This window comes from Vanacampus margaritifer, chromosome 1 (genome assembly GCF_051991255.1).
Source record: "Vanacampus margaritifer isolate UIUO_Vmar chromosome 1, RoL_Vmar_1.0, whole genome shotgun sequence".
In the NCBI taxonomy this organism is placed as follows: Eukaryota; Metazoa; Chordata; class Actinopteri; order Syngnathiformes; family Syngnathidae; genus Vanacampus; species Vanacampus margaritifer.
Window position 1 is genome coordinate 24710709 of NC_135432.1, and position 16339 is coordinate 24727047.

Below are 16339 nucleotides of genomic sequence, written 5' to 3' on the forward strand. Positions count from 1 at the left end.
AAAAAAGAAAAACAAAATTAAGACATTTTGTAAAACTTTATTTACAGTAGAAAACTTTAGGGAATGATTTACTTGCTTAGTTTTTAATTGAGCTTGACACATGCTGATGACCCTGGATGCACCCTGCAATTTTTGTTATACTTTTTAAACAAAGCTGTAAATTTTTTGTTTAAATTTAAAAGAAAAAGCTTTTTTTATTTATTTATTTTGATGCTATTTTCTCTTTTACCGCAAATGAATATCGGCTTGAAATATCGGTTATCGTTCTCCTCGACTACTAAAAATCAGAGTCGAAAAAAACATATTGGTCTATCCCTAGCACAGGCGCTCATTTCTAACTACGCTTGTGTCCAACAACAACAAAAAGATAAGTCCACCCATGTGCAAAATTACACCGTAGCTTGCACTAGTCTTGCCCTGGGTACAAAATAGACCCCTAAAAGTCTCTTTTGAAAATGCTTGTACAACAAGCACCTGTATACTGTAGTAAGTTGTAACTACTTAGAAATCTACCAATAACATTGTTTTGATGATTTTAATGGCTCTAATTGTGGAAGTTTAAATAATACACAGAAAACTAATAAATAGTCACATTTAATAGAATGTTTGTTTTTCTGCTGCCTTGTAAGCCAATGGGAAAATATATGCCAGTCACACTCACTTGCACTTGTGCAAAGTATGTATGACAAACTAGGGGCACATGGCACAGAACCCGATAGGTGGGTTGGTGGGTCGGGTCGGTAGGTATGCAGGTCAGGGGACGATGGGGTCGGTCGGAAAAAAATGAAATGACAACAAATGAGTGGTATGAAGTGGAGATGGCCACTTATGTACACCACAGGCTTATTGAGCTTCTCTGGCAATGCCTCTCAGGAGATGCTAAATTAAATACAAAGCTGAATCAGATAGTACCACGAGGAATACATTCATGAGGGGGATAGGAATGAAATATTGCTGGTAAGGAGGCAAACAGAGTACTTACAAATGTTACCTAATTTCCACATGAGAACATTTACATGATAGTCGTTATGACAGGTACAGGGAAAACGTGCAAACAACCCCACAGTGAAAACTCAGGCAGTAAAATCAGTCCGTTTGTGTTCATTATTGTCAGTGCGTACAAATACAAATGTCGTCATTACAGTGTCACAGAACCTCACATTTGTCATGATGGCGAATTTACAGGGAGAACAAGAAAACCTATGCGGCACTTTTAGTTGACAGTTTGTTTTTAGCCGGATAACTTTGAATAATTATTCCAGTTATACTTTTTGAAAAGATGCTCTATCAGAAATTAGTTATCGTAAATATCCATCCATTTTCTATAGCACTTGTCCTCATTAGGTTACTATCAGAAAAAAACTGAAAATATGCAAGTGGAGTGTGATTCAGCACCAAGGCCAGCGGCAGGCAGTGATTAAACACAAACTCTCACTTCAATGTACTCGATTCATCAAAAGCTACAGTTGACTGTCTTATGAGTAAGAGTTCTCTTTAGCCCTGGTTCCTCTCACAACCCAGAGCTGTTGGACCACCAGAGTGAAATCCAGCAAATTTGTATTTTGGAATTTAGACGGCAACGTTTCTTGACTCAGCTGCAGATTAGACCTGAACACAATTTAATGTCTACGGTCAAACACAATCTTGTGATTTCATTATCTTTTGAATAATCATCTTTTTGAATGATGTGTAAATAATTGTATGATATGATTGTTTTGTTATTTTTCAATCTAATTTAAGATTAAAAAAAGCTAGTTTGCTATACATTGTAGAAAAAGTCACTGAATCGTGGTGTGTTTCATTCACTTGACATCCGTGCAGGCAGTGAGTGTGGGTTCCGTTCCCACTCAGTGCAAATGTGAGAGTGAATGGTTGATGTCTGCATGTGCTCTGTGACTAACTGGCGACCCTTTTGCCGCAAGTCAGCTGCAATAGGCTCCACCTCCCCGTGACCCTGAACAGGATAGGCAGTATAGAAAATGGATGAATGTTTGTAGAAAATAGTGTTGAATTTAAGAATGCTTAACACCAATTTTTTTTTTACCTTTTATGAAATAAAAAATTTACATAGCAATTAATGGTTAGTGAGCTGCATTTACTTTACTTTTCATGAAAATATATTTACATTCGTGCTTCAGTATCTCACACAAGTTAGGAACTACAGTTATATGCGACTAAATGTTTCTCTTTACATGATTATGGTCACGCAGTATATTAACTCATTCACTGCCATTGATGACTATAGACGTCAAAAATTCATTTGAAATATTTCTATTAGTTTAACATTTTTTGCCACTTTTGTGTGACCTAGATTTTGTTATTGTACATTTAGAACATATATAAAATTTGTGATTAATCATGAGTTAACTAGTGAAGTCATGAAATTAATTACAATAAGAAAATGTAATCGCCTGACACCCCTAATTTTTTATAATCTTTTTTTTAGTTGTGTCAGGCGATTAAATGTTTTTAATTGTAATTAATCGCATGACTTCAATAGTTAACTCACGATTAATTGCAAATTTTATATGTTCTAAATGTACAATTTGAAAAAATCTAGGTTTTCATACTTTTGTTAACAAAAGTGGGAAAAAATGTTAAATAGAAATAATTAAAATGAATTTTTGATGTCTATAGCCGTCAATGGCAGCGAATGAGTTAAGTAGACTTTCTTTTTTTAAGCTGCCACTCTCACTGAATTTGTGTGATGTATTTATGTATTGCATGATATTCCTGCCATGCTTATTAAACAAATTAATGATAAATGCAAGCCACGCATCATGCAAGGTCTGGTGTGTTATTGCCATAATGAATTACATTATAGACACACACTGCAGCTCAACTAGCCATGTTTGTAGATGGCCGGCATTATATACCAGTTTGAGTTGAGATTAATTGAACGTGAATGAATGTTGCAATGTGAGCTTCCCGCCAACTACAACTATTACATTCTGCCATCGTGGCATGCTCTTTGCGTCTATATTTTCAGCCAGCATGCTCAAATTCCGCAATTAATGACCTGAATTAGTGGACATAAATAGTAGGAATAAATGCATGAATATGCTAATATTGTAGTTTATTCTAAATTAGCCTGACCTTGTCACAGGATTTGGATAAAACCCTTTGCTTTCCCTTTAATCTTAATTACTTATGTTAAGACACCTTCCTGTTTCGTGACTGTGCTCCAGTGCACTTGAGCTCTCTCAGTCTCTCTCTCCCCTATACAACCTCTGACCTCATAAATGTGTATAGAAACTCTCCAAAAATGTTGTCAAAAGTTTTAGCGTAAGTGTGGAACTTCACCCAGCTGCAAAGGTGAAGGTGTAATGAAATGTGTTTGATAATATACAGCCATCTATTTTAATTTTTAATTTTTTTTTAAAGTGGCTTAATGAATGAGCAGCTAAAAGTTTGAATGTGTAATGGTTCGAGTCCCATTGGGGTCAAGAAATAAAGCGGTGTGTAAGCTGAATTTCCTCATGAAAGATTATAATCAACATCTCATAGGCTGATTTTTTTTCTAGTTACAACCAATATCCCACTAATTGGCGACGGGATGGAAATGTGCCTGTTAGTGGTCTCCAGTCAGGGGTGCTCAAGTTCGGTCCTCGACAGCCCATATCCAGCCTGTTTTCCATGTTTCCCTACTGCAGCACAGCTGAATCTAATGATCAGCTAATCAGCAAGCTCAGCAGAAGCCTGATAACGATCCTGATCACGAATCAGGTGTGTTAGTGGAGAAAAACATGGAAAACAGGCTGGATAGGGCCTCTCGAGGACCAAACTTGAGCACCCCTGATGTAAGTGATAGGAAGAACAATTTTAGCAGGAACCTTTTCAGCTCACTGGGATGGCAGCAGTGTTGCTTTCACACATTTGGTCAAAGATAGCCTGTATTTTTTTTCTCCTGCTAGTGTGAAATGCAGAGGCGTGTCTACGGGGGCGGATATGCTCCACGTGTCTCCCGTTATTAGTAGCACTGCCATTTTTTTTCTTGAATAATTTTTTATACTTGTGCATGAACTACTGTAAATCTGGAGAATTGTGTTGGTGCCAACCTGTTAACCGAAACAAGAGCGTAAGATACATTTTGAGTATGGTCTGGGTTCAGGGGTCTTAACATCTGCCAATCACAGGACTGACACATACTGTCAAGGCAACCATTCACACCTACTGGAGTCTTCATCGAACCAATGGAGCTGGAACCCCCTTTAGTACATGTAGCATTCAATTATAAATTACCAAATGCAATTTTCTCCAATCAAGATAGAGCATAGCTTCCTTCACAGTGGCTCTTAGTCCACTTTTATTTTCTCTTGTTGTTTGAAGCTGAAGATGGGAGAGCAGCAAGATTGAAGTATTCATTGCTTTAAAGGTGTAAAAAAGAAAAAGAAAAAAAGAAGTATCTGCTTGACCTGGTGGAGGAGGCCCATGGAGCACAACAGGTCCACATGCCTTTTTAAAATTGTTACATTATATCATCCAAAATTTTCACCAAGAATAAAAAAGTCCTAATTTCAAAACACATCTGCCCTGCTATTGAATTGTCATTTTAATGCAGGATAGAGGCTCTCCCTCATCATAGCCCTCATTCTCAAACGTAACATATGGTAACCAACAAGGGCCTCTGGCCTTTTCCTATTGGCTGTTGGCATCACTGACATGATTTCTCGCTTTTGATGCCAGTGGTCTGCACACTTGCACTGTAAATGATCTGGGATGGCCTTCCCCAGCATTGGGGCCATGCAGTATGTCAGGTTAATATCAGACTGAACATCTGTATGTACAAGTAGTCCCTGTGCAAATTCCCACAACTTGATCATCTCGCAATGACTATTTTGCTACCATTTCTAAGCAGAACATTCATTCTAATTCCAAGCTCTTTTTTGACATTCACAAATAATAATAATTATTTTTTACTATAATTATTCCTCCTACTTTTTGACATGGATCTCCTTCTACACAATTCATCTGATTCACATCATTCCAATTTCAACATATTATAAAATTCATGCCATCCAGGGTATTTCTCATCAAAAATTTAGTTTTTCCACAATTGTACATTTTTCAAACAAAAATTTCCTATTCCGATTCCACATCATTATCATTCAAAATTTTAAATATTCAGCTCATTCAATTCACTTTTTCAACACAATTTTCAACATTGATACACCAACATATTGCATATTTTTCATAACCATTCCAGATCTTTCGACATCATTATCGTTCCACATTTGGCCCCAATACAATTCCAAATTATTCCATATCATTCATTCAAAATCATTCCACATTTCCATATCTGTTCATTCAACATTTTAGCATTCAAACTCAGTTTCTCCAGAAATTCCGACAGGCTACAGCTAAAATGTCACAGTGACTTTTTTCTTATGGATAACTGAACACATCTCATTAAAAAACTGCATGTTTGATAGCAGGGAGTAACCCAACATAACCCTTCATAGAAGCATGAAAACCACACTTACAGAATCTTCTTTCACAACAATTTCAATCTTGCTATTTTGTGAAGAAGCTCACTGTCATCTCAGATTTTCCGTGAATAACTCACTTGACAACCAAAACGGGTCGCCGTCTTTTTCTCGTGCAAACTGTTTTCATTTCATGTCGCTGGAGCCCGTCTGCTCCTCACTTCCTGTTAGTCATTTTGTGTGGCGGGGCCCCTGAGGCAGAAAGGCCACGGACAGATGGCAGCGCAGTTGTAAAGCCAGGGGGGCAACGCGAGGAGGCTAGCTGGCGTGGCAGTGAGTAAGGAAGGAGGTGTCCACTCAAGGACACATTGTGCAGGTGGAAAGGAGCAGAGTGAGAGAGATACTGGTCAGAAAACGGCGGTCGCTTGGCTGATGCCGTTTATATCTATAAGAAATGGAAAAAGGATCGCAAGGAAGTGCACTATATTATGAGTTTTTTTTTTGTTTTGAACCATGGCTTTACTGTTTATGTGTTATTTGTAACAGAATATTTTTTTCAGTCCTCACTTCAAGGCATAAATGAGTCAGGTTTTATACTTGTAGTTTGCACAGACATTGTAACAATTTTAATGAGATTTAAGATTTTGAAGGAAAATAAAGACACACAATTACTATAGGTAGGAAACAGACAAATACCGGTTTACTTGTTTCATTTCCCCCGCCCCTCAAGTTTAATCAACACAGTAGCCCCTTCAGACCTGTTTTATTTCTGGACAAAATTTCATTTGTTTTTTATTATTTTTTAGCTTATTTTGACTCTTTTCCCACATAAGAACAACATAACATTTTTGGGGGTGCGGTTATCTCATATTTTAGTTTAGTTGTTATAGTGGACGCCAGGATAATATGGCTGTAAGGTGTCGTAAACTTACCAAGCTTATATGCAACATTTTTACCATGAACATCATGCATCAACTTGCGATTGTGATTAGTTAGCTAAGATCCAATCATGAACCAGAAGTGTTGACATCATCCAAATTATGCGTTTTATTGGTTTAGACACACGAATATGTCATATCCACTGTGACCATCTATGGGTCTGAAGGGGTTTTTAACAAAGCGATTCTCAAAGTGTGTTTTAGTACCACTAGTGGTACTCGGGCTCACTCTAGTGCTAATTGAAAGAATTACTGCCCAAGTGCAGTTCAGTTGTATTTAACCTTTTAGTCCAATTTTCCTATATTTAGGCACAGTGTTTATGTTCAAAGTGTGCGTAATGTTACAGTCACTCACAATAGTATTATATTCATGAACACTTCTCAAATAGACGTGAGACCCCAGGGAATAAGCTCCTGCCTCCGCCAACCCGCTGTACAAGAATAAAGCGTAATTGCACATTCACTACAGTAGGTGGCAGTGTTTTTAGAAGTTTGTACACATTCTAGAATAGAAAAGAAGACCTTTATTGTAAATATATGGGCAGATAAAACAAAATTGGGGTCCAACTCCAGGTTTGTGTTTCAAGAATGACATGGAATAAAAACACGACACTAAACAATAGTAAATTATACAGTGCAAATGGCAGTAATGTCCAAGTAACCGTGTTTTAAGCAGTAGCAGTGAAGTCGGGGATGTTAGAATGCGCAGAGTACGCAATAATGCACACTTATGTCTGTATGAGCAGCAAAGTCAGGGATGTTGAATTTGAAGTTAATTACATTAAAAAAATAAATCCATCAAATGTAATATTGTAAAAATGTATCATTTGAAATGTTCTTTTTAAGGGGCAAAATTTCGTTCAGCTTCACCTTCAAATAGAATTTTACTTTTGTGGGTGATGCAGGTGCATACTGTATTATATTTTGTAAGAGTGCGGGGATGGAATATATTGGGAAGAAATTAGGCCAGTTGTTCTCTTTTAATGAGTCATATTTCTATGTACAAAAACAAACAACCAAAAAGTGCATTGCCTCTTGCAACATTAATTAGGACATTTTATTTCCGGCGACCTTCATCTGATTGGAGTGAGTAAAACTGAAGCTACACTTCCACCAATGCTAGTTCTGTTCAACTACATGAGCAAAGGAGAGGAAGAAACTAATTTTGTATGCTAGTTTGCAGTACAGAATTATGCAAATAAAATACACACACCACAAACTTAGTGGTGTTAAGTTGCATGTTTGGCATCAGAACTCATTACATTTTGTTGAATATATAAATAAAAATTAAGAATTTATATTTTCAGTTCACATTCATTATTTTCCATGTAGCGTGAAAGTCTCGGTAACAAACACCTACTACTGCACTTAGCGCAGTATTTTTAAGTTTTAGTTTCCTTTTTGTTTCCTGCATTCACAATGGAAATGTTATATCTTCCCCAGAAAAAAAAAGAAAACAAAAGATGGTATAGTCCCGTCATTGTCTGTGTACAGTACACTGTGATGATGTTAAGTTGTCTTTAAATGTCAAGAGTTAACTGGCTGTTAGCAGAACAGAGATTTCTGTGCTTAATGTTAGTGGGAGGCTTCATAATAATTCACTCATCTGTTGCCTCATTCTCATACAGTCAGGGTGCACGTTGTTTATTGCCAATACATTACTCGCCAAAATGTGATCGCACAAACAAACAATGTGGTGCTCTAAGCATTTCCCATCGCCTCAGAATTGAAAACGTAATGGTCCCGTCATCTTAAGACATCTTTCTTGCGTCACATATTATGCTTTTGCGTTCCTGACTGAGGTTTAGACTTAGACTGAGGTTTATTTTCGTAGTCGGTACATGCGGAAATTCTGACTTTTGTGCTGGCGCAAGGCTCACTGTGCCTGTTTGCCAGCGTTGGGAATGCTCGCCGGCTTTTGTCCTATTCATTGTCTATCGCCTCCTTGTCAGAGAACATGCTGTTGATTGCAGATAATGGTGCACACCATAATGTGGCAACCAATAAATAATTACAGGAACAGGAATTTTTTTTATTTTTTTTTACCAGTGTGTGGAAAGTTCTGGATGAGGAGCCTATTTTAAGCAACATGCCATCTGCTTCACGTGACCTCAGGTGTCCGGTAAGTTTAGGCTCCACAGCTGTGAGAGACATGACCAAACGACAGCTTTACTGACAGAAGAAAACAAAAAATGACATTAAAAAATGTTGTGAAATGCTGTGATTGGCTGGCAACCAGTTCAGGGTGTACCCTGCCTACTGCCCGAAGCCAGCTGGGATAGGCTCCAGCACCCCCGCGACCCTTGTGAGGAAAAGCGGTCAAGAAAATGGATGGATGGATGGATGGACATTAAAAAACTGCATATCGGTCAGGTACCACAGCAGCTCGACTGGGGCTATGGTAGCTTGTTTTGATGTGAACAGTGGAACAGATTCCTGTTGCTTGCCTCAGTGTCATGGGGACACTTGCAGACTGTGTAGTTATGAGGAAATCTAACGCTCTTAAAGGTGCTGACGAGCCGTTTAAGTGGGGTGTGGTGGCTGGTGGCTGACTCAGCATCTTCTGTGTTGAATTTCTTACCACACAACATTAGCATATTGACGACTTAATTTCATTCAATTTTTTTCCACTGCTGTGAAGCTGCCCAAGCTTGTAATGTTTGGTTTGCCATTCATGATTTGTAATTCCCACTTTAAATTAATCTGTGGCAATGTCACCACCTGATTAGTACTGCAGTTGATAAATCCAGTTTGCTGAAGCGGCTTCATTAGACGGGCATATGATGACCACATGGCGCCTGATCATGCTAAACTGAAAGACATTTCATTAGTTCCTCATTGGATGGAGAAAATAAATCTCTATGTGCTTGCATGCGTTTCCATCTAATTCCCGTGTTCTCCTGTCATTGTCTGTGAACAACACCCCCAACCCATGAGAGAAAGGCTTGATATGCATTCCGAAGGACTGCGCCCTGATTGGACGAGCCCACATTCTGTGGCCATCTCTTCCGGATAGCAACAACCCCTCTCCCTTTTTCTTACTGTAACCCCCCCCCCCCCTTCTTAGCACCCCCTTCCGCCTTCAAAAGGAGCACGCATCTCATCCTCCATGTGGCTTCTCTCCCCGCCCACCATGCTTTCCCACAATGCACCCGGTGCATGGCCACTGTCGTTAGATGTGGCAGCATCCGTGTGTGTGTGTATGGGTCTCCTCCTCTCTTTCTCGCTCGATCCCGCCAGCTCCCAGTGCTGCAACAGCATCTGGATGTGGTTGTCATGGCAACAGCAGTGGGCCTGACCCCACCTCCTCTCCCCTTCCCACACACATACACATACAGGCAACGCCTCTATCCCTCCTCCCGCTTGCTCCTCCTCCTCTTCTTCTTTATTTGCACTCTTTGGTGTATTTTGCTTCAAGATTGACCTGGATTCAGCTGGCGGCGCCACGCGGCATGCAAGCAAGATAATGACAGGAGTGACATGGGCGAGGCCTGTGACCTTTTGTCACTTGTCAAGCTCACCTTAACCAAAATCCTCACCACAGTCATTCTTACTCTTTCATACTCTCCTCTGACCTGACAATCACCCCACACTTTCCTACCGACATACTGTCATTGTGAAGACGCAAAAAGATTTTTTAAAAACTTGACAAAGAGCCCCCCCCCCCATCACCACCATCCTTCTCGACTATACTCTGCACCACAATCACAGATCTTCCTCTCCTTAGATGAATATTTGAACAAAGAAATCAGCCTCCAGATGGCAACATTACAGTATAGCCTACTGGATATTTTGCTGACATTCTTATGCAGCGCTTTAAATTTTGGGTACATTTCCATACTTTCCTGGCATTTGGTTTTGTGAAAGAGTTCCGAGTTGTTTTTGTGTTGGAGAACATAAAATGGCAGCCCAAAATATTCACATTAGGCTCCCGTATAGGCCCTTGTCTCATAAATACCAGTGCTTTCATATTGCGCTTCTATAACATTATTATCATTTTTTAATTATTTTATTTTGGATGCCGTAAAATTCACCATTTATTGAGCAATTTAATCCATTTTAGCTGCTTTATGTTAATTCTCATTTTATTTTCACTGCTCCTGTTTTATGTGTGACTCAGTCCTTGAGTGGCCATAACAGCACCTACAAATAAAATGTATTTCATCAGAAAAGAAAGTGAGCACAGGCAGCATGAAAATGTCCCTGTGCCACAGTCTCTTGAGTAATACAAAAGCTGTTTAAAAAAAGAAGTCCGCCATCCACTTTTGGTTGACAAGGCAGAGCAGTGTTTTGAATATTTTCCTTTTGTCAAAAAGTGAAAACTTCAAACAGCGCTCGGTAAGATTCTATATAGTTCTACACCACTACAAGCTAACCACACTAGTAACAAACACATTGTGTAACTTATAATAATAATAATTATTATTATTATTACTCATGGGCTGCCTCATGGTCTGATGTTTGAGGTTTGAATCACTGCTCTGCCTTTTTTTGTATTTGCTGGACCCTAAATTAGGTGTGAGTGGTTGTTTGTCTATATGTGCCCTGTGATTGGCTGGCGAACGGACTCTCTGGTACATTTCAATCAGATTTCCAACCTCATCACAGTACAAAAACAGCTCTTATTAAGATTGAATACTGATGCTGGGAAGGTGTCAGTCCTAGTCTTATTGGATCTCACGGCAACGTTTGATACAGTTGATCATAATATAGTGTTAAAAGGCTAGAATTTTTTTAGAAATAGGATTATATGGTGCAGATGCTACTCTGAGGTAGGGCCAAAAAATAAAATCTCTCTTTTTTTTCTTTTTACAGACATTCAGATTACGATTTTAATTGATTTTAATCTAATAAACCCAACAAATATTTATTTAAAGGTTTCATTTATTCAAAAATAATTCCTGTGCAAAATGTTCAGACAACAATAATGTACTGTATACTGATTCTAAATTAGTTTTGACATAAATTTAACATTCATAGTTTTTTCTTAAATGCCACAATTAAGTAGTTGGTAGCTATTGTAAACATGTCTTGTAAAGCACCCATCCAGCATTCTGCCACAAAAACATTTGAATGTAACACAACATAAGAACAAGATCTTTTAATAATCCAAAAGACCACATTTGATTTCATGATTTTTAAAATGACGATGTATCGAATTAATTTGATTTATTTCCCAGCCCTACTCGTTGAAAATGATTATTTTGTGAGGATTGGAAGTTATGAATCAGATAGAATGGTCATGACATGTTGGGTCCCTCAAGGGTCAGTCCTTGAACCCATTTTGTTCAGTCTTTATATGTTACCTGTGGGTCAAATGCTTTACAATGCCAATGTTGGCGGTCACGGATATGCAACACGCAGCTATATATATCCATTTCCTCAAATGGCAGCAATGCAATTAGTATATTGTGTCAGTGTCAAATGAAAAATACCCCCCCCCCCCCCCACACACACATTTTGATTAGGTCAAATCAATTTAACTATACTTTTAGTAATTTAAGAAAGTTACTTTTTTCCTTTGCTTTTAAATGTCTAAATCTTTCCTTTGTAAATGTGTTAAAATGATGTCAATCTTTTCTTTAAGTAATTATAATGAGATATTTTTGTTTTGCTTTACCTTTGAATGTCTTCAGCTGTTGTTTGTAAATGCTTTCGGTTGTGTGAAGCACATTGTGTGCCGCCTTGTATCAAATGTACTATATAAATAAAGTTGCCTTGCAATGAATTGGAGTAAATGTTCTTAAAGGTTAAAGTAGGGCCGTTCAAAGCGTGAAAGCAATCTAACAACAACCTAATTGTTTCACACTTCTCGTAATCAGTAGATGTGCTGGACCAGCAGAGGGTGCTACGTACCGGCTGCCTGGTGACCGGGGTCCACACTCCACCCATCAGGCGGAACAGCAAGCTGGCTACACTGGGCCGCATCTTCAAGCCCTGGAAGTGGAGGAAAAAGAAAAATGAAAAGCTAAAACAGAGTTCCACAGGTACACGACATACACTGCTATTACTTTGTTAAAGAGTCAGTAGCATGGAAAAGAGAGTAGATGAGATTCAAGCAATAATCACACACAAACACAATATTGACATGATCACCTCCAGTCCTGCTTGTCTCCGTGAACAGATGTAGCATTATCCAGTGGCCTTCTCTACCATGATCCAAACTCCTCCAGCCAGGGCTGCTGTTCAGACGGAACACTTCTGCTTGGCGGTTTTGGGGGACCTTTGAACTCAAACCTCACCGTCAGCAGTGTGGAATACCTTGGACCAGAGGAGCATTCACTTCCAGGTAGAAAAATCCCTCACTGGCTGTCAGTGAGCATTGTAGATATAGAAGGGCATAGAATAGATTTGCAATGTGGGCTTCGTGACTAAACAACAGTGTATAAGATTGCAGTAATTGACCTGAACGAATGCCTAAAACCAATTGGAAGTAGCACAAAGAATAATAAAACAGCATTGACTCGATGGGAGCTTGTTTTTGTACTACTGCCAATGTTGAATTGTGCTTACCAGTAGACGGCAGCAAAGTTTGGAGCCCAGGACGGGAGGGTTGTATCAGTAATGCATAATGATATCAGTGGGGGTCGAACTGTGCCAAATAAGTCATGAAAAGTACATTAAAAAAAGACGTAATAGACAAAGATAATAAATACCTACAAATAAAAAATACATTGATAAAGCTCAGCATTAAGTGTTGGAATTGTGGGGGTTAGATCACCAAATGATTCCAGAGCACGGCACGGCTGTTTCTCACTGCTCCCTCAGGAGATGGGTCAAATGCGAAGAACAAATTTCACCCCACTTAAGTGTGTGTGACAACCGACCAACTTTAACTACACACTTAATATGCCAAAATAACTATGATTCATTTCTTCCCCCGCTTCAAGTAGTCACCCCCCTTCAGAACTGCGAGCGTCTGGAAGAAACTGTAAATGCTGCACTAAAAGATGAGGAAAGAGACCAAGAAGTGCGCCCTGCAGGCGAGTTATCCGAGGGCCTGCAGGACACCAGAGAGCGAATGGAAGAAAGAGCAGAGGAGGAGATTGCTCCTGGAACGTCTCCGCCACAAATACCTCCAAAACTATTGCCACAGCTTACAACTGGAGACGGTGAGTGTTGCATTATTTTGGACACTGTCATACTTAACTTGGTGACACTTTAGCCATTGTATTCCCAGTGCATGCATGCTTGGATTAGCTTAGTTTAGAAAAACTTGAACATCCTGAACCCCACCAGCATTAAAAACGTTTTGAGATGAGCTTCAACAAATGCAATCCAACATGTTTAGAAAGTCGAGAAGATCCTAGAGTTGGCGAGATTCCCATTGAGGGCAATTGGTGTCCCAGTATTTACTCTATATCTAGATGGGGCATCCTCTGATTTCAATAGATCATTTATTTGTTAAAAAAAAAAAAACTATTTTTACACTTTTAAAAAAATTTTTTTTACTACATGCAATTTATTATTATGATGAAATAAATAATCATAATAAATAGGCAACACAAGCGAAGTGATCAGTAGTATGCCTCACAGCTGTGTGGTTTCGGGTCCATCCAGTGTGGTTTGCATGTTCTCCCCGGACTTGCATGGGCTTCCTCCCACATTGAGAAAAAACACACATGCATGTTAGATTCATTGAGGATACCAAATTGTCCAAAGTGTGAATGTGAATGGTTGTAAATGTGTGCTTGGCTGGTGACCAGTCCATGGTGAACCCCACCTCTCGCCGCTCACCTGTGACCCCAGTGATAATATGCAATATAGAACATGGATGGACAGATAATAAGTCTTTTTCCCCCCCAGATTCAGGCCCCGTGTCACTCCCTCTTCACCACCCCTCCTATCACCCCAAGGAGCCTCCACACAGGACCACAGAGTGTCTGGTGCCCATCACCCTGCCCTTACGAGGGCCCCTAGCCAATTCCTCAGGGTCGCCTCATCTTGGCAATATGATTCACCCACCTATGCCCCCTAGTTGTATTATGGAAGAACTGCAAAGAGCGTTCGCCACCAAGAACAGACAGGAGAGGTGAGCCTGCACATATCTGCTTAGTAGAGATAAAAACAAACTCATGCAGAGTTCACGTTGTGGGTGAGAACATGCAGACTGTCTCGGGTCGAGCGTCTAACTTTTTGCTATAGAAGAAGTAGCTTTTGGTAATATTGTATCCGCAACCCGTTATGAGATGGGCTGTGAAATCCAAATCTCCCTGCAGTGTTATGACCTTTTTGTTGACATTTCTCTTCTTGTGGTTGTGCGTCCATGCAGTGTGCATGAAGGGTGTGAGCAGGGCTCAACACCCCCACGGTTGTGGTGCTCGGACGGACGTCTCTCTCGCTCCTGCAGCTCAGAGAACCAACACACATCCTCTCTGGCGGGCATTTGCGTCGGAGGTGGCGGCGGCTCCGACTGGCCCAAGAAGGAGGCAGAGGAGAACAAGGAGAACGTGCGGCTGGACCAGTGCTTCTCCAACACATCGGGTCTCCCCACTGATCTGGATGAATGGAACGACTCTGTCATCTCGGGTGGGTCATTTGCTTCGCTCTAGACCAAACCAAAATGTACAATGGAACCTCGATTTAAGGAACCCACAGAACCAACAGACTGCAGATAGAACAGACCAAAAATAGTGTCCGGTCCTCTCAGAACATCACTTTGTACAGTAGTTGCCAAAGTCTGTTATAGTTCTAGAATTGGCTGCAATCGGCCACAGCGCAAGTAAATGCCACTGTGGGGTAATTAACAGACTGATATAGAGAACATATTTCTGGGTTGAGCTACTTCTTCTTCTTCGTTTGTGGCCAATAGACCAGATTCTCATCAATAGCTGTCAGACCATGAACCCCATCTGGATGATAATACATGGGGCAAAATGTTATCACATGATCTGCAGATAGATCCTCTGCACCACACTCACAGGTTGCAGTGGGAGCCATTCCCCAACGGTGCATAGTTGAGCGGAAAAGCCCAATGCCAGTTCGAAGGCGGTTGAGCTTGACCCAGGCAGACCTTGGAAGACACATGCCTGGAGGTGAGGCGCTGGTGTTGGTAGGGGTACAAGTCATCAACCTCCACGTGGTGTACCCTGTCAACTGAAATCCAAAAATTTCAGGCTAATGATGATAAAACGGAGGTGCTTTTGAGGTGGTAAAAGGATAGACCCTCGGCCTCGAAAAGCAAAGAAGTGACCAAGTCAAAGGTTGACCAATGTTGTCACCGAAACATAGTAGACTAAAGCTTGCTCATAGATGATCCTATGTGGCGGTCATTTTGGCACAGGCGACTTTCCCATCAATGGCAATGATTGGACATAGGTGCCGGCCATATTAGCAGGGACGACTGCCCCATCAAAGGTAACAAAAAACATGCACATTAGCTTAGCTCGCCGTAGGCACGCAGCCAAAGGAGGAATCATAGCAGTCATATCTACATATTCATTCATTCATATTCATATCTATTGCTGTTGTTTACTGGCACGAGTTCTCGTCATGGAGTACATTTATACATCTCTCACATGCTATTTTATGTAGTTCATGCAGTTATTCTTTTGTAAAGCCTTTATCTATGGAACCCAATCATAATGGAGGTGGGAAAAAAAGGAAGCGCGCTAACATTGTGCCCCCACAACTCCAAGCACTTGTCAGTTAAGTTTCGATAAAGAGTTTCAAGCTTTTTTCTCCCAATAATTATGCACTGTGAGTGTGTAGCCTACTGGGCATTATTTAGGCCACGGAAAAAGTGCAACATAATAATTTTGTACTGCATTGGGTGTTTTTAGCCCCCCCACAAAAAAAAGAACCTTCAATTTTGTGGACAATCGTCTCCAACGGGTAACACCTCCCCCAATTAGTCCATTAAATCGAGATTTCAGTATAATGTAACCAGAAATAATGATGATCTTCTCCCAATTTACGCACAAATTAACTTTTATAAATAGCAAAAGGTGGACACATACATTCTACCTCGTGCTA

General features: G+C 40.0%; 1 protein-coding gene across 3 annotated transcripts in view; it reads left to right on the forward strand.

Moving 5' to 3' along the window:
• The window catches only part of phactr3a (phosphatase and actin regulator 3a), a 34016-nt gene that overhangs the window by 9832 nt on the left and 7845 nt on the right, over nt 1–16339 (forward strand). Inside the window, exons 2-6 of one of the 3 annotated variants that reach the window (XM_077550702.1) lie at nt 12187–12351; nt 12489–12653; nt 13255–13476; nt 14171–14396; nt 14637–14893. In XM_077550702.1, the coding sequence (XP_077406828.1) occupies nt 12187–12351; nt 12489–12653; nt 13255–13476; nt 14171–14396; nt 14637–14893 (1035 nt within the window). The remainder of the gene's footprint in view (nt 1–12186; nt 12352–12488; nt 12654–13254; nt 13477–14170; nt 14397–14636; nt 14894–16339) is intronic. The other 2 variants (XM_077550712.1, XM_077550721.1) reach the window with 2 other exon arrangements.